Genomic DNA, 14,136 nt, shown 5'->3' on the forward strand with positions numbered 1-14,136 from the left:
CCCGCCGCCGAGCTGCCCCGCCATGCCCACCTCCGCTTCCTCACCCGCGAGAGCCCCCCGCGCGCCCTCTGCTTCGTCGACCCCCGGCGCTTCGGGTCTTGGCGCCTGGGGGACGCCTGGCAGCCGGAACGCGGGCCCTGCGTCGTCTCCGAGTACCAGGCTTTCAGGTGAGCGTCCTGAGGAATGCCCCCTGCTTGGTTTTGGCTGCTTTTCCTGCACGGACACGTCCAGGTGACTCTTCATGCCCCGTGCTCTCTTGCAGGGGGAATGTGCTGAAGAACCTGGATGACAGGGCTTTTGACAAGCCCATCTGTGAGGTCCTCTTAAACCAGAAATATTTCAATGGAATTGGGAATTACCTGCGTGCTGAGATCCTTTACAGGTAAGGTGGATTGAGCACCACCTGCCATGGAGGTTTAGTCTCTAAGAGTTTGCTGGAGCTTGAAGGCTCCTTGGCTAAGCCAGCTGTGCCTCCTCACCTGGTAGACACAGGAAGTGCCAGAACCGAGGCTTCAGGCTTGTGTGTAACTCTCTCAGGTTGAAGATCCCTCCCTTTGAAAAAGCTCGGACTGTGCTGGAGGCCCTGAAGGATCAGGAGCAGGAGAGGAGGAAGAAGGTGGGGAATACCAGGTGCTTTCACAGGCTCAGAAAGCAGCAGGTTTCCAGACAGATGCCATAAGCAGGGGTTTGATTGCCTGTGGCCCTTCATGATGACCTTTGCCAGTCCTCTGCCCTAAGGAAGTCTGCAAGTGTTTTTTGGGTGGGTGAAGAGGAAGAGGTGAGGGAAACAAACACCTTGCAAGCTTAAAAGCTCCAAGGGGCAGGCTGCAGTAAAGCCCAAGGCTGATCTTGTGGCGTCAGGGGAGAGGAGGCAGCTATTGTAAAGAAGCCTGAAAACAAACTACGTGACCTGCTGCTGGTGTTTGTGTGTGTTAGCCCTCTTTCATGTCTGTGTAGCTGAGTTGGAAACCTACTGTGTGGTGAACTCGGGGCTGTCATGCGTGGAGAGTGTGGCAGCTCATCCTCTGGAGGGCAAGAGATGGGGAAGAAGATGAGAGGAGAGAACCTGAGGAGGCAGAGGTAGCTGGCAGGTGACTTCTCTGCCCTTCTCCATACCTGCAGGATCCTTCCCTGACACTGAGCAAGAAGGTGAAGCTGAAGCAAGAGAACCCAGATCTGTTGGAGCTGTGCCACACCGTGCCCATGGAGGTCATCATGGCAGGTGAGAGGACAGGACAGGCAGCTGGGGCATGGGGTTGGCAGGGAGGCTGGGGCTTTGCTTTCTCAGCATCAGAAGGTTTGGGGTGAACCAAATGGTGATCACGGCTTCTGCTCTGATTCTGTCTGCCTTTCCCTGTCTCCCCTCCCAGAGAAGCAGCTCTTGGACCCTGAGCACTCGGATAACTATGCTGCCTTCAAGAACTGGCTGCAGTGTTACCTGGTGCCTGGCATGAGCTCCCTGCGTGACCGCAGTGGCAGGACCATATGGTTCCAGGTAGGAGCCTGGGGCTGCTGTTGGGAGCTGGAGGTCCCCAAACCACTCCTCCTATGTGTGGCCTGTTTTCTGCTTGCTGAGACTCCCATTACACTGTGTGGCTGGGGGTCTCCCTCTCCATCAAGCTGCTGGGCATGGAGGTGACAAGGACCTCCTGTGTGGTGGGCAGCCAGGTAACGGATGGTGAGCAGTCTGGAGCAGACGGAGGGAATGGTGGGGTTGGGGTGGTCTGGAAGCCCTGTTCTTCCCTCCTGTGCCCTGTGTTTGGGGCCTTGAAGGTACAGGAAATGATGGCAGAGTCCTCAAGGCACAGGGCCGGCAGAGCAAGCTCAACTCCCCTGCCTTCCCAGGGAAACGTGGCTGTTTCCCTATCACTGCAGTGGCTGCAGGATGGAGAAGGGGCAGGGATTCTGCTGCTGCTGCCTGCAGAATGACTGCACCCCAGTCAATGCTCTGTCCCTTCCTTACAGGGAGAGCCTGGCCCGATGGCTCCCAAAGGTGAGTCTCCTCTCCCCTTCCTGTGGGACCCACTCTTGCTCGGGGAGGGCTGGAGACAGGGACACCCTCTTCTTGCTGTGCAGCACAAGGGCACAGGCACTCAGAGAGCAAAGAGCCATTCTCTCTGGGGTGCTGACAGGCCTGTGACAGTTGTTGGTACCAGGGGACAGAACCCATTTGTCCCCAAGGCTTCCTACCAGCATCCCAACCTGCCTGGGTGCAACTGTTGGATGGTTTTTCATCCTGCAGTTCCTCACATCACCCAGGACAGTATCCCTGCAAGGTCCCTGTGCCATGGCCTGTCCCTTGGGGTGCAGGCTCTGCCCCATCCTCTCCTCACCCCACCTAAGCTGGGCACATCCTCTCATGCAGGGCAGAGACCCCGCAAGACACCCCGCAAGAAGAGCCCTCAGCTGAAGGCAGACCCTGAGGAATCGACCGCCAAGGTGAGCAGCTTTGTGGCTCTGTCTGGCTGTCCTGTTCCCTGGGCCTTGCTCGGGCTGCTCATGAATTCATGGTGATGATCCTACACGGAGTTTCTCATCTTGGTGCTCCAAGGACCCTTCTGCTGCTAAGCTCTGGCTCTGATGCCCACCCAGGTCACCCCACGTGCCTTGAAAAAGCACCGCAGGGCTGCAGTGAACCCCCTGAAGTCAGAGGAGAAGGAGGAAGAGAAGGAAGGGGAGGCTGACAGGCCAAGGAAGGGACGTGCTTGCAGGAGGAGGAAAGCAACCGCTGCTCCAGCCTTGCCTGAGCCTGAGGTGCCTCTGAGTGTCAGGAGAAGCCGCCGGATATCTGCCCACAGGGGCAAAGGTGAGACTGGCAGCCCCTGTAGCTTTGGTGCAGAGATGGGGGCTGTGGGAGAGCTCCCTTGTGGCAAGGGGACTGAGGGGTGCCAAAAGGCAGGAGAGGAGCCCATGGGGCAGAACCAGATACCCCCCTGCCCTCTGACTCCTCATTTCCCTCTCCATTCTCCAGGTGCAGCCCCTGCTGTGTGAGTATCACCCACTGCCACCTCCTGAGGGGCATTTAAGGGGCCAAGAGGAGCTCAGGGAGGGCCTGGCCACAGACCCGGGTTAGTGCTAGGGAAAATGGAGCTAGTCTGTACCTGTGCTCACACTTGCTGCTGTTGCTTCTTGCCAGTGTGGGAGGGAGAAGCTGAGCTTGGTGATGGGGCTTTTTCCTGCTGTCCACAGGCATTTGAGGGGAAGAAGGGCCAGGACCACATGTTGTGCTGGACTCTGACTCCTCCCTCACCCTCCTCCTTTTCTGGCTGCTGATCCCATCACTGTTTTTAGCTGACTAATAAAGTATTTTGTGTAGAAATCGCTATGCATGCCTTTTCATGCTGAGGATAAACCCCTCTGTGCCCAGCCTCTTCTCCACAGGGGCTAGAGCAGAGTTCCCCTCCACCTCATCCCCCCAAAATAAAGGTAAGCTCTTCCTCCCCAGTCCCAGAAGTGAGATCTTGTTTAGGTGGACACTAAAAAAGCAACTGCAACAAAGCCCCTGGGAGGAGGCAGGTCAGTGCAGTTACCTGGAAACAAGTTAAGAAAACAGGCTGGAGCTTGTTTTTATGTAACTCTCTTGATTTTTTGCATTTCCTCTTCTGCAAGGGCAATGCAAGGGGCAGGCAGAGGGAGAAGGGAAGGAGTGGAGTGTGTTTTTACACTCACTGCTAGACAAGATGAAAGCTGAGACACAGGAGTCACTGTGGAAGCTGCTGCTCCCCAAACCCTCAGGGCTGGAGCAGAGCCTGTGCAGGGCCACCAGCCTGTCTGCACCTTTGTCTACACTTAAGTGAGCCCAGAACTCACTCAGGACCACCTACCCTGGATGGGCAGCTCCCCAGTTCCCAGCTGTCCTCCTTCCCTGAGGAGTGGGGTGGTTCAAGCGCTGCTCTCTGACAGTTGGGTGCAGGACATTCGGACACTGCCCTTTCTGGGACTGCTGCCTTGCACAACTCTTGAGATCGGAGACAGCTCAGTCTATGATTTATTTGAGCTCACAGTGTTGGTCCAGGTGGCTGCAGCATCGGCAAGGGTGATGTTTGGTGTCAGCGGCTCAGGACCAGGAGGACGGAGAGCACGTGGAAGGGTGTGAAGGAAAGCCTCAGGCCCTGCTGCTCCAGCTGCAGGCGGCCCTGCACAGCCGGACGCTCCAGGAGGTCACAGCTGGGGAGCAAACACAAGGCTGAAGGGACTCATCTCCATCCCCATCCCCATGCACCCCCAGCCCTCTGGCATGGACTTACAGTATCGCCTCCTTGACAGGGAGGGAGGTCTGGAGCCAGGCTGTGACCGTGCTGCCATGGGCCTCGTAGAGCCGAACCACCACAGCCTCAGGTCTGTCCTCAGCCTTTGGGGGAGTTCAGACAAATGAGACAGGCACAGCCTCTCCAACACAAGTTGTTGCACTCAGCTGAACCTGACCACCACTCGGTGTGGGTGAAAGAGCAAGCCTTGCTCAACAACAGCACCTTAACCCCCCCTGCCCTTCCCTCCTCTACCCCAGCACCTGCCTGCTTGACAGTCTCCAGCACGATGGCAGGTGAGCTGACAGAAAAGGCACTCCAGGCTGGGCACTGGGCACAGCTGGCTGGGACCGCGTGGAGGGGGAAATTCAAGTTGTAGGCTTGCTGGATCACACCGGCCTCCTGGAAGGAACCTGCAGCACAAGACCCTCTAGCCAGCCTTTGTACGTGCACAGCCGCAGACACGTTCACCCCAAGGCTCCCTGGAGCATCTCCCACCCTGCATGTCCCCAGCTGTGCCTGCCACTCACCCCGGTGAGGCATCACAGCATAGGTGAACTGGTGGTGCCCAATGTCTGCCGTGGAATCAGGGGACTTGGGTGCTCTCAGCCTAAGGCAACATGAGGTTAGTGAGACCGGCGTCTTGGCAGCACCCACTGTCACACAGAGCAGAGCCAGGGCACTGTGACAAGACAACTGCTTCCCTTGCTACCTTGAGGCTGGGTCCTGAAGTGGAAGCAAACACGCAACAGCAAACAAACCCTGGAAGGTTCCAGAAGCTAAAAAACTGGGGTGTCTTCCTGTGAAAATTGTGGCTGACAGAGTCAAACTGAAATACGCAGTCTCTTTTAGCTTGGTATGTACCCGTAAGATTAACTCCTGTTCCTTTCCTCTCCTTAAGCCTCCCTTCCTGGGGTATGTTCTGGTTAGCAACAGAAAAGCCTGCTACAAATCTGAATCTGATCTCTCCTGAGTTGTCTTTGAGCACAGCTCACAGGAATTAGCTCTAATTGACTAAGATAATATAAGTCAGCCAAATTCTCAGACAACAGCCACCCACCAGACTACTTCCTTGTTAAATAAGGTCATTTAGGACCAGGTGTTGCCTTGACTTCCAAGAGAAACCTCAGAAGGCAGAGTACTCGCAGCAGCTTTCCCCTCACCCATCTCTAACTCACAGGGAGAGGCTGAGGATGTTCCTGTGGGCTGATGCCCCATATTTGCAGTCGTTCAGCAGAGCAACCCCGAAGCCATGCTCGGACAGATCCAGCCACTTGTGAGCCCACACCTGCAGCAGGTACCAAGGGATGTGTTCAGCACACAGAGCTACTGCCCAGAGCAGGAGCAGCTTGGTCCTGGGTCCAGACCAGCTCCCTTCTCACCTCGAACCGAGCCCAGTCCCAGGACGTGTTCCAGTGCGTTGGCCGCTGCAGGTGTCCGAACTGGATCTCGTAGGTAGCATTGGTGCTCCGGACCTGCACAGGGAACTCCACCTTCAGGAACTTGTGAGCCTCCTTCCACTCGACCTAAATGTGGCAGCAGAAGGACGTCACCATGGGGGACTGACAGGCAGAGACTGCACTTCTCGTGTCCTGGTGTGCAGCAGCCAGTCCACGTCAGCTACAACGAAAACACACCAGAGTCTCAACATGGATGAACTGGTGGGTCCCTCTTCCAACCTCATCCCTCGGGACCCCCACCCTTGGGCTGCTTTCTGCAGAGGAGGACAGGCAGCAGGGGACTCCAGGGAAGAAAACAGGGAGGGGGGACATAATTCAGGCACAAGGTTCAGCTCCCCAGTTCCCAGCTGCATAGAATGTTAGTATCACATGGCAGCCACGGGCCGAACCTGGGTCAGGAAGCGGAGGTAGGGGCACCTGGCATCCAGGATGATCTCCTGGGTTAAGGTGCTGCTTTTCCCAACCTGCAGGGAGAACCTCACGCTCCCCCGCAGGCCCCCAGCCAGGGTGATTTCCAGAGGCTTCAGTAGCGTTGTCACTGGCTTCCTAGAAAGGAATGAAGGCAGAGATAGTCTCAGCCTCGTAGATCCAAGTTCCCAAATCCCAGTCCAACCACCCACACAGCAGGCACTCATTTCTCCAGAGTGAATGCTCTTACAGCTAGGACTGACAGGGAGGCAAGAATCTCAGGGCAAAGCCAAAATCCAAGTGCTGCATGCACTGCTCCTCTACCTGGTTTCCAAGTGATAATCCATCACATCCCAGGCATCCCAGTAGAGGGGAACATCATCAAAGAGTGCAAACTGGTTGGCATAGCAGCCATCTGGGACTGACTCTCTGAAATAAAGTAGAACAGAGGAACAGCAGCATCAGAAGGACTGGCAGTGGAGAAAGGTGTACAGTGAGAAGTCCTGGGAGAGGTTTGAGGAGCTCAGGGCCAGGAACTGGGTGACACAGACCTTCCAGAGTCCAGCAGCCGAAGCGAGGTCAGGTGCCCCATCGTGTCCAGGCAGACAGCAATTACCCCATTCTCCATGGTAATGGAGCCATCCTCCTTGGGAAAAGGCCAGAAGCAGGTGTCACAGACCCACACCTGTGGGAGCTGAGTGCTTCCATGGCAAGCTTAGTATGTGGATTCCTTAGATTTCTCCTCAAACAACCTCTGACGGGGGGAACACAGACCTGAGGAAATGTGCCTTGTGCTTACCTGTTTCCTCACTGCCACAGGCTGAGGAGGCACAAATGGCTCCTGCACTAGAGCATAGCCCATGCTGGGGACTGTCACCAGAGCTGGAAAGCAAAGAGGTTCTGTTCCAACACTCACCCCAGACTGAACCCTAAGTCCCATGACTGTGCTGCCCTGCTGCTCTCATGTCAGATCTACCACCTCCTCCCATACCCTCCTCTTCTTCATGCATACTTCAGGCGACTTTATCCCCTTTCAAGTTGTCCAAAGGACAAATTGAACAGTCAATAAAACTCTCCCCAGGGCAGAGAGAGGTGAAGTATTTCCCTGTTAGCTATCTCTGCCCCTGTAAGGAATTCTGATACAAGAGTTACTCCCACGTCAGACATACCCAAAGTCTCTGTTCCGTCTGGCCCAGGCCTGGAGATCACCTCGGTGCGTTCCCAGGGCAATGTGTTCAACACGAGGGTGCTCTGGGTGCTCCGTGCCTTGGGCTGCAGCAGATCCCTGCACAAGGATTGCACAGCCTCCTCCTGCAGCTGAGCACCAGCCCTGCGGATCTCTGGGCAATGAAAGGGCCTGAGTTGGAGCTGAGAGAGCTTCTGGCACTCACCGTGCAATGTACACACACTTTATCTCCTTCCAAGCTACAACTGCTAATTATCATTAATTATTATTATCTATTAGTAAGTAATTCAAGTGTCTAATTACTCTGAACTTTGTTATTACAAGATTACAAAGAGCTGTGCCAGCTCAGCTGGAAAATTCTAGTTAACGAAGCTCCTGCAAGCACCCCTGGGCAGGCAGAAACAAACCTTGGTGGGAGTCTATCCTGGCATGCCAGCAGCCAGCAGAAAAGTCAATAAATTGGGATGGTTCTCAATCCCTTGGCTCTCCTGCTAATTTAACATTATTTCAGACATGCCTGCCGAGGCTGGCCCTGGCAGTCCAGGGCTGGAACCTCCGCAGCCCCACCAGGCAGGACCTAGTGTGCTCCCACAGGTGAGTGTCCTCCTAGCCAAACTCCCTGCTCACCTGTGTAGTACTGCAGGGCATCCTCAACCACGAGCTGGATACAGCTGCCTGGCAGGACATCGTGGAACTGGTTGAGCAGCAATAACCTAAAACAGAGAGCAGAAACCAGGGAAGGAAGCAGTGGTGAGCACTGGATTTGTGCTGGCTTAGAACAAGCTCTTCTCTCAAACAAGAGCCCTGTTTGCAAGACAGACAAACTTAGTAACTGTTCCCTCTTCCCCCATTTCCCAGCACTTGAGAGAAAAGGATTTTTTCCACAGCATGCTTTAAATCCCTTTATGTTAGGGCTTGTCAACTGTCATCTTAGTAAACCACAACCACGGGCAGTAAGAGCTATTTGTTTTTATCCCTCAGGGCTACCAGATACGTTGTTGCACAAGCTCAAACAAGTCAAAACTGGGGAGGAATAAGCTTTGGTAGGAAATGAAGCTTCCAGACAGCAGAGGGTTGGGAGTTACCTTTCAACAGGAGAATCAAGCAAAGCAGCAGATTCTTTCCAGGTAGATTGCTGACCAGTTTATGGCGGGGGTTGTGTACATACCGTGCTGCAGTACTGAACTCTCCCCCAGTACCACCAGTGCTCCTACACTCCCTCACCTCCAGAGCTGCTGGAGCTGGCTGGCAGGGTACTGGAACACACTGTCCTGAGCCACAGCCAGGGTGCTGAGCACTTCCACATCATGGAGAATTCGCTCACATTCCCGATTCCCCTTCTTTATCTGGTGCCAATGAAGGACAGAAGGAAGATGCTCAGGAAATGGGTAGCTGGGAGTGGATCTCTCACACCAGCGGCAGAATCCCATCTCCAGAGCAGGAAGGCTGCTTGCTGGCAGGTGTCATGAGTTTGCACGGCCCCCTTGCCTGGGAGTGGGACCCTCACCTGGGCCTGGGTGGTGTAGGTGCCATTGTGCAGCTCCAGGAAGAGCTCTCCCACCCAGGTGCACAGCTGGGATGACTCCTTCTCCAAGACAGAAAAGAGTTGGTCAGGAGTGGACATCTGCACCCTGTGGGACAGACACACAGACAGTGATGAGCTGGGGAGGAGCCTGTGACATGGCTAATGGTGCATCTGGGCTGGAAAGGTGACAGGCCTCAGAAACTGCAACACAACCAGACAAAGTATTCCCCTCACCCTTCTCCTACCCCTCTCCTGCTCCCCTGTGACCCTGTCCCTCTCCTGTGGACACTCCCCAGGCAGGTGCTGACTGCCAGGCACAGCTGCTGTGCTGGCCATTCACCCCACGGCTCTACTGAGGGGTCACAAGAAGTCCATGGCCGCCCTATGGACCTGTTCTTACAGCTCTTGATGATGGAGAGACTCCATCCCCCTGAAAATCCTTCGCAGCCCTCTGCTTGCCCATCTCCCTGCCCTTCCCCCTTTGTCACCGCAGGCAGCCAGGCCTGGCTCAAAGCAAATGCCCCAGACAGGAGAGAGGATGGGAGCTCTCCCCTCACCTGGGCAGCCCATCTGTGTTACTCATTCTTTTCATCCTATCCAGCATCTTCTGCGTGGGTCCCCCCCCTCCATCTCCAAAGCCGAAGAGGAATGCGCTGTGGTTCACACGGCCTTTGTCCTTGTTGTTCTTCACTGTTTTCAGCATCTGGAGGGATTTTTGGGCAGCTGCAATCCCCTGGCACCCAGCCCCAACCCCACAGCTCCACACCAGCTGGAGTCTTTAGGGTGCAAAGCCCTGTCTTGCTCCTCTTCCCCAGCCCAAAGTGCCCTAAATCAGGCACAGGCACATCTTGGAGTCAGGCATCCCAACAGCCTTTGTCCAACAATGCTGCCAGATATCCCGCTCCCTTCCCAGGCAGTGCTCTCTCCCAGGAGCCTCAGATCTGGCCTCAAGGGGCTGGCACTGCCCTTCACGTGCAGGTCTGGCAACCTCACTCACCTCCTCCACTCGCCCATGCATCCCATAGGAATCACCAGGGGGAAAATGGGTCAGGACTTGGGAACCGTCAATGCCTTCCCAGAAAAAGGTGTGATGCTGGAGGGGAGAGAAAGGGAAATATGGTCCATGAGGGACAGGCATTTCAGAGCCTCTTCAGGATTCAAACTGGGCCTTCATTTTCTATCCAGGGAGGTACAGGATGCCCCGATGGATCAGTTTGAGGACAAGAACAGGGAATGCCACAAGGGCAGGGGCTGGATTTGCTGTCTGTTGGACCTGCACACAAGTCACAGCTTCCCGTCTGGAAGCAGAAGGAATACCTAGGCCAGGGGCCCGGCTGGGATCTCTAACCATGTCCTTCCTCTCTCCTAAAGCCTGGCAGGACAACACTACCACCAAAACCTGGTGGCTTCTGGAAGCAGAGCCTGTGTTAGCTGAGCTGAAGGACTGTGGAACCAACAGGTCCAGGCCTTGCAGAAGACTCCAGCACCCACACATCCATCCCCTGGGAAGAAGGTAAGCACAGCTCACCGGGAAGGAGTTCACCAGGTTCCAGCTGAGCTTCTGGGTGAGGAAGCGCTGGATCCCACAGCCGTGCATCAGCTGGGGCAGCTGGGCTGAGTATCCAAATGTGTCCGGCAGCCAGAACTGGGAGCACAGGTGACAGGAGCAGAGGGAGAGGGACACACACAAGTCAGGCCAACCTCACACAGAGCAAGGGGTGGAAGGAGATGGTGTGCAAGGAAGGCGTGACGGAAAAAAACAAGTACCTCCGAGCAGATTCGGCCAAACTGCTCCTGGAAGAACCTCTGTCCCTGGAGAAACTGCCGCACCATGGACTCCCCACTGGGCAGGTTCCCATCCTGGGGGGAAGGTACAGGGAGTCAGTGAGGAAAGCCAGGCACCAGGAAAGGATAGATCTTGTAAGATTCCCATTCCCACACACCTGACCTGGCAGATTGTGGGGAGAACCTGAACAGGGCTTGGCAGAGGGAAAAAGGAGGAACACACTAGGGAGTCCAAAGCTCCTTTCTCAGGGATTGATTTGGGAGGATTGTATTTTTGCTAGGCTGACACTTCAGACAGCTGCTGTTCCTAGACCATCACCAACCAGACAGGCTCAGCAAAGGCTCTGCTCTGCCCTGCAGTGCCAGGCCTGGTCCCAGAGGATGGCACAAGGAGGGCGTGGCAAGCCAGGCTCACCATGCTACTCACCATTTCCACCCAGGTGCCTCCAACAGGAATGAACTGTCCCTTGGCCACGAAGTCCTGAATCCGTGCGTAGAGCCCAGGGTACCAGCTGCGCACCCACTCGAACTGCTGTGCCTGCCAGAGCACAGGGATCAGCCCCAGCTCCCCACCCCACACCCCATCCCTTCTCTCTGCAACTCCTTTGGTCATCCCCCCATCTCTTTTTGCTGGAGAAGCAACATGCCACGAGCAGAGGAGAGGTGTCCAGAGGGAGATCACTCACCTGGGAGCAGGCGAAGGTGAGCTCTGGATTGTGCTCCATCAGATGGACCACGGTGACCCAGCTCCGGGCGCACTTACGGATGGTCTCCTCATATGGCCACAGCCAGGCTGCAGGGACAGGCATGGCCCCACCATGGTTATTACCTAACACAAGCTCCTCACAAAGCTGGAACCCCTCTGAAACCCCTCCTGGGATGGGAAATGGAGGGGTGAAGCCCAACAGGTAGAAGACAGCAGGCTGTAATTCATCCCTCATCCACAGTCCCATCAGTGTTCCAAAGGGCAGAGCTAGTCAGACCCACATCTGCACATTGCCTCGGTGACAAACCAGCTGTGTGGCAGCACAGAGGTCCCATTCCCTTCTCTCAAGGCATGGTACCCTGTGCCTGGAACCCAAGGGCAGCCTGTTCTCCCCTTGGGCAGCACACCCTGGCCTCCAGGTGAGAGGAGAGGGAGCGCTGTGCTGCTCTCACCAGAGTCAATGTGGCAGTGTCCCATGGCATGGATGGTGTGCTGGCTCTCGCCGTTCCTCTGGCTGAAGATGGCTGCAGCCAGGTCACGTGCAGCGGGGAAGGTGGAGGGGTCCATAACGTCACACACATTGACCATCTGGTTGGCAGTGTACAGTGCCTGGAAACTCCTCTGGTTTTCCTCCCCGAGGAGCTGGGGTTGGGAGGGATAGAAGTATGACTTTGGCCACTGTATCAGCTGATTCAGCTGTCTCCAGGTGAATCTGCTACCTCCTTTCAACACCTATCTCAGGCAGTCATAACAGATAAACACCATGTCTCTGCTTCACAAACACAACCTTATGCCTTTTCTCACATGCCTTCCAAATCCAAGTTCCACATATGCCCATCCCAGGGGACTGTGGTTAACACATCCTGCTTTGGAGCAGAAAGTGGATGAAAAAGCACCTGTGGCTTCTCTCAATTCAGTTTTCTCCTACTCTAGAATATCCTGAGTTGGAAGAAACCCACAAGGATCATCAAGTCCAGATAGTGTCAATTGTGCTAAAGCAGCAAACATTTTCTCCTCCAAGGCCTCAGGTCATAGAACAGCAGGAGAAGGAGAAAGGGTGAAAGAAGGGAAGAGGAGCTCCCAGACCTGAGCCATGTCCAGCAGTATTTCCAGATCCACCAGCAGTTCGTAGACATCTCTGTTGAAGACAACCAGCTCAGCCTTGCTCAGGGTGACCCTCCTGTCTGGGTCTGGAGGGGCAATCATGCTGCCCTTGCCAGCTCCAAAGAGCCCATTGCAGGCCAGCTCCACATACAGTGTCAAGCTGTGGGGACCAAGAGGAAACCATCAGGGAGCAGGTCACAAGCACAGACAAGGATGTGTGTGTCCTCGGTCTCTTGGCTTCTGACAACACCAAGGTCTCTCAGCAGTGGGGGGCTCTGGCTTAGCTGACCACCCACCTGTGGGGCTCTGACTCTTTCAGGCTTCTTGTCAGGATGTAGCTGGTCTTCTCACCTTCCTTAGTCAATCCCTGCACAGGAAGATGGCACATTCAGCACATGTCATCAGAGGTCCATGACAGCAGGCTGGATGGGCAGGATAAGATACCCCAAAGTCCAGCTGGACAGAGGGGCTGGTCCCACACGCTCTGGGATAATTGCTGGGACAAGTACAGGAACAAAAACTGCTGCTGCCCCAGCAGCACCATGAACCCTACACACACCACCACAGAACGTGGCAGGGGTGCCAAAGGTCACCACTCTGTACATAGCTCTGTACATAGCAGGGCACCTGGCACACCCGTGATCCACGTCTCCATACCTGGACAGGCTGGGCATCTCGCCACACCATGCCCTCCCCATCGCTCTCCCAGACGAAGTGCACTTCCCGCCCTGCCCATGCCAGGGGGATGCTCAGTTCCACCTTAAACCAGCATGTCTCCCATCTGGAAGAGAGCAAGCAGCAACCTCAGTCCCCTGTGTGACCTTCTCCCGAGGGAAAGCATGCTTCCTCAGAGCCTCCGTGGAAAAAGCAGAGTGAGGACAGCCCACAAGTTTGAAGGGATTCACACACAAGGATGCTGCCTGTCCATACACACACCTAATTTAACCTATGCCCTTCTGGAACCCCAGAGGAACGGTCAGTGGCATCTTTTCTGACCACTGCTGGGATAAGAATCTTCTCCCAAACTTGACAAGCCAACACATGCCCCCCAGAAGCATCAGAGACACAACCATGGTCACAAGGAGCTCTCAGCAGAAACGAGCAAGAAACTTGTCTGTTCCCTCATGAAATCTCCCTAAGGGCTTCTGGGCAGGCAGCTCCAAACACTCAGCGGGGAAGAAGAGCATCATCTCATGTCTTCACCAGGGAGAGCTTGTGAGGACTCACAAACACAACTCTGAGACATGAGCTCCAACCCCACCGCGGGCACAGCACCACCGAAACCTGTTACTCACGTGGGCCCGAAAGACTGTCCCACTTGAGCCGGCCTGAATTCCTGCACAACAGCCTCCTCGTACGGGATGTGCCGCGGAGTCTGGAAGTAGGAGAGCGATGCCGGTGGACAGCGATCCCCAAAAAGCCTGTGGTCGGAGATGGCCAGGACACATTAATAAGATCTGTCCCGCATGGACTAGCCCAGGGGTGATACGGGGAGCTTTCACAGCATGGCTGAATCGCCCTGCCACCACCCAGCATCCTCAATAATATTACCAGATCACTGAGTAATAAAGCGCCCTGTTGGCCCCCGGTGGGCAGGGGACGGCTGGAGGGCCGAGGGGCTGTGCCGTGGAGCCCCGAGGCAGCGCTCCATGCCGACCAGGGAGTGTGTGGGTGCGTGGGTGTGGGTGTGTGATTTGCTCCCTCAGCGTGTGTCC

The 14,136-nt window shown here is 55.5% G+C and overlaps 2 protein-coding genes and 1 long non-coding RNA gene across 4 annotated transcripts in view; 2 read left to right on the forward strand and 1 right to left on the reverse strand.

Moving 5' to 3' along the window:
* NEIL1 (nei like DNA glycosylase 1) lies at nt 1-3,321 on the forward strand (the record flags this gene model as incomplete). Its single annotated transcript, XM_008641984.2, has 9 exons — nt 1-167; nt 263-382; nt 538-616; nt 1,123-1,222; nt 1,371-1,495; nt 1,966-1,993; nt 2,366-2,439; nt 2,593-2,806; nt 2,972-3,321. Coding segments are annotated over 9 exons (927 nt in total), but the record flags the coding sequence as incomplete, so codon positions are not given.
* A 240-nt stretch (nt 3,322-3,561) lies between these two features.
* On the reverse strand, nt 3,562-13,196 carry MAN2C1 (mannosidase alpha class 2C member 1). 2 transcript variants are annotated; one of them, XM_017745185.1, is made up of 24 exons: nt 13,079-13,196; nt 12,718-12,788; nt 12,404-12,581; nt 11,770-11,959; nt 11,298-11,404; nt 11,039-11,149; nt 10,594-10,686; nt 10,355-10,471; nt 9,824-9,919; nt 9,384-9,529; nt 8,809-8,932; nt 8,526-8,647; nt 7,929-8,014; nt 7,285-7,455; nt 6,915-6,997; nt 6,667-6,761; nt 6,440-6,544; nt 6,097-6,253; nt 5,630-5,773; nt 5,426-5,535; nt 4,778-4,857; nt 4,515-4,660; nt 4,248-4,351; nt 3,562-4,167 (listed from the first exon to the last, which is right to left on the reverse strand). In XM_017745185.1, the coding sequence occupies exons 1-24, from the start codon at nt 13,106-13,108 to the stop codon at nt 4,050-4,052; spliced, it is 2,784 nt and encodes a 927-aa protein (XP_017600674.1). In that variant the 5' UTR covers nt 13,109-13,196; the 3' UTR covers nt 3,562-4,049. The 2 variants fall into 2 exon arrangements, with proteins under 2 accessions (XP_017600674.1, XP_017600675.1); XM_017745186.1 differs by lacking the exons at nt 11,770-11,959; nt 12,718-12,788; nt 13,079-13,196 and having other exon boundaries at nt 12,404-12,491.
* The window catches only part of LOC108449339, an 11,011-nt gene continuing 2,655 nt past the window's right edge, over nt 5,781-14,136 (forward strand). The window contains exons 1-2 of the long non-coding RNA XR_001865501.1: nt 5,781-5,908; nt 10,198-10,339. This is a non-coding gene — a long non-coding RNA (uncharacterized LOC108449339). The remainder of the gene's footprint in view (nt 5,909-10,197; nt 10,340-14,136) is intronic.

This window comes from Corvus brachyrhynchos, unplaced genomic scaffold (assembly GCF_000691975.1).
Source record: "Corvus brachyrhynchos isolate BGI_N302 unplaced genomic scaffold, ASM69197v1 scaffold309, whole genome shotgun sequence".
Taxonomy (NCBI): domain Eukaryota; kingdom Metazoa; phylum Chordata; class Aves; order Passeriformes; family Corvidae; genus Corvus; species Corvus brachyrhynchos.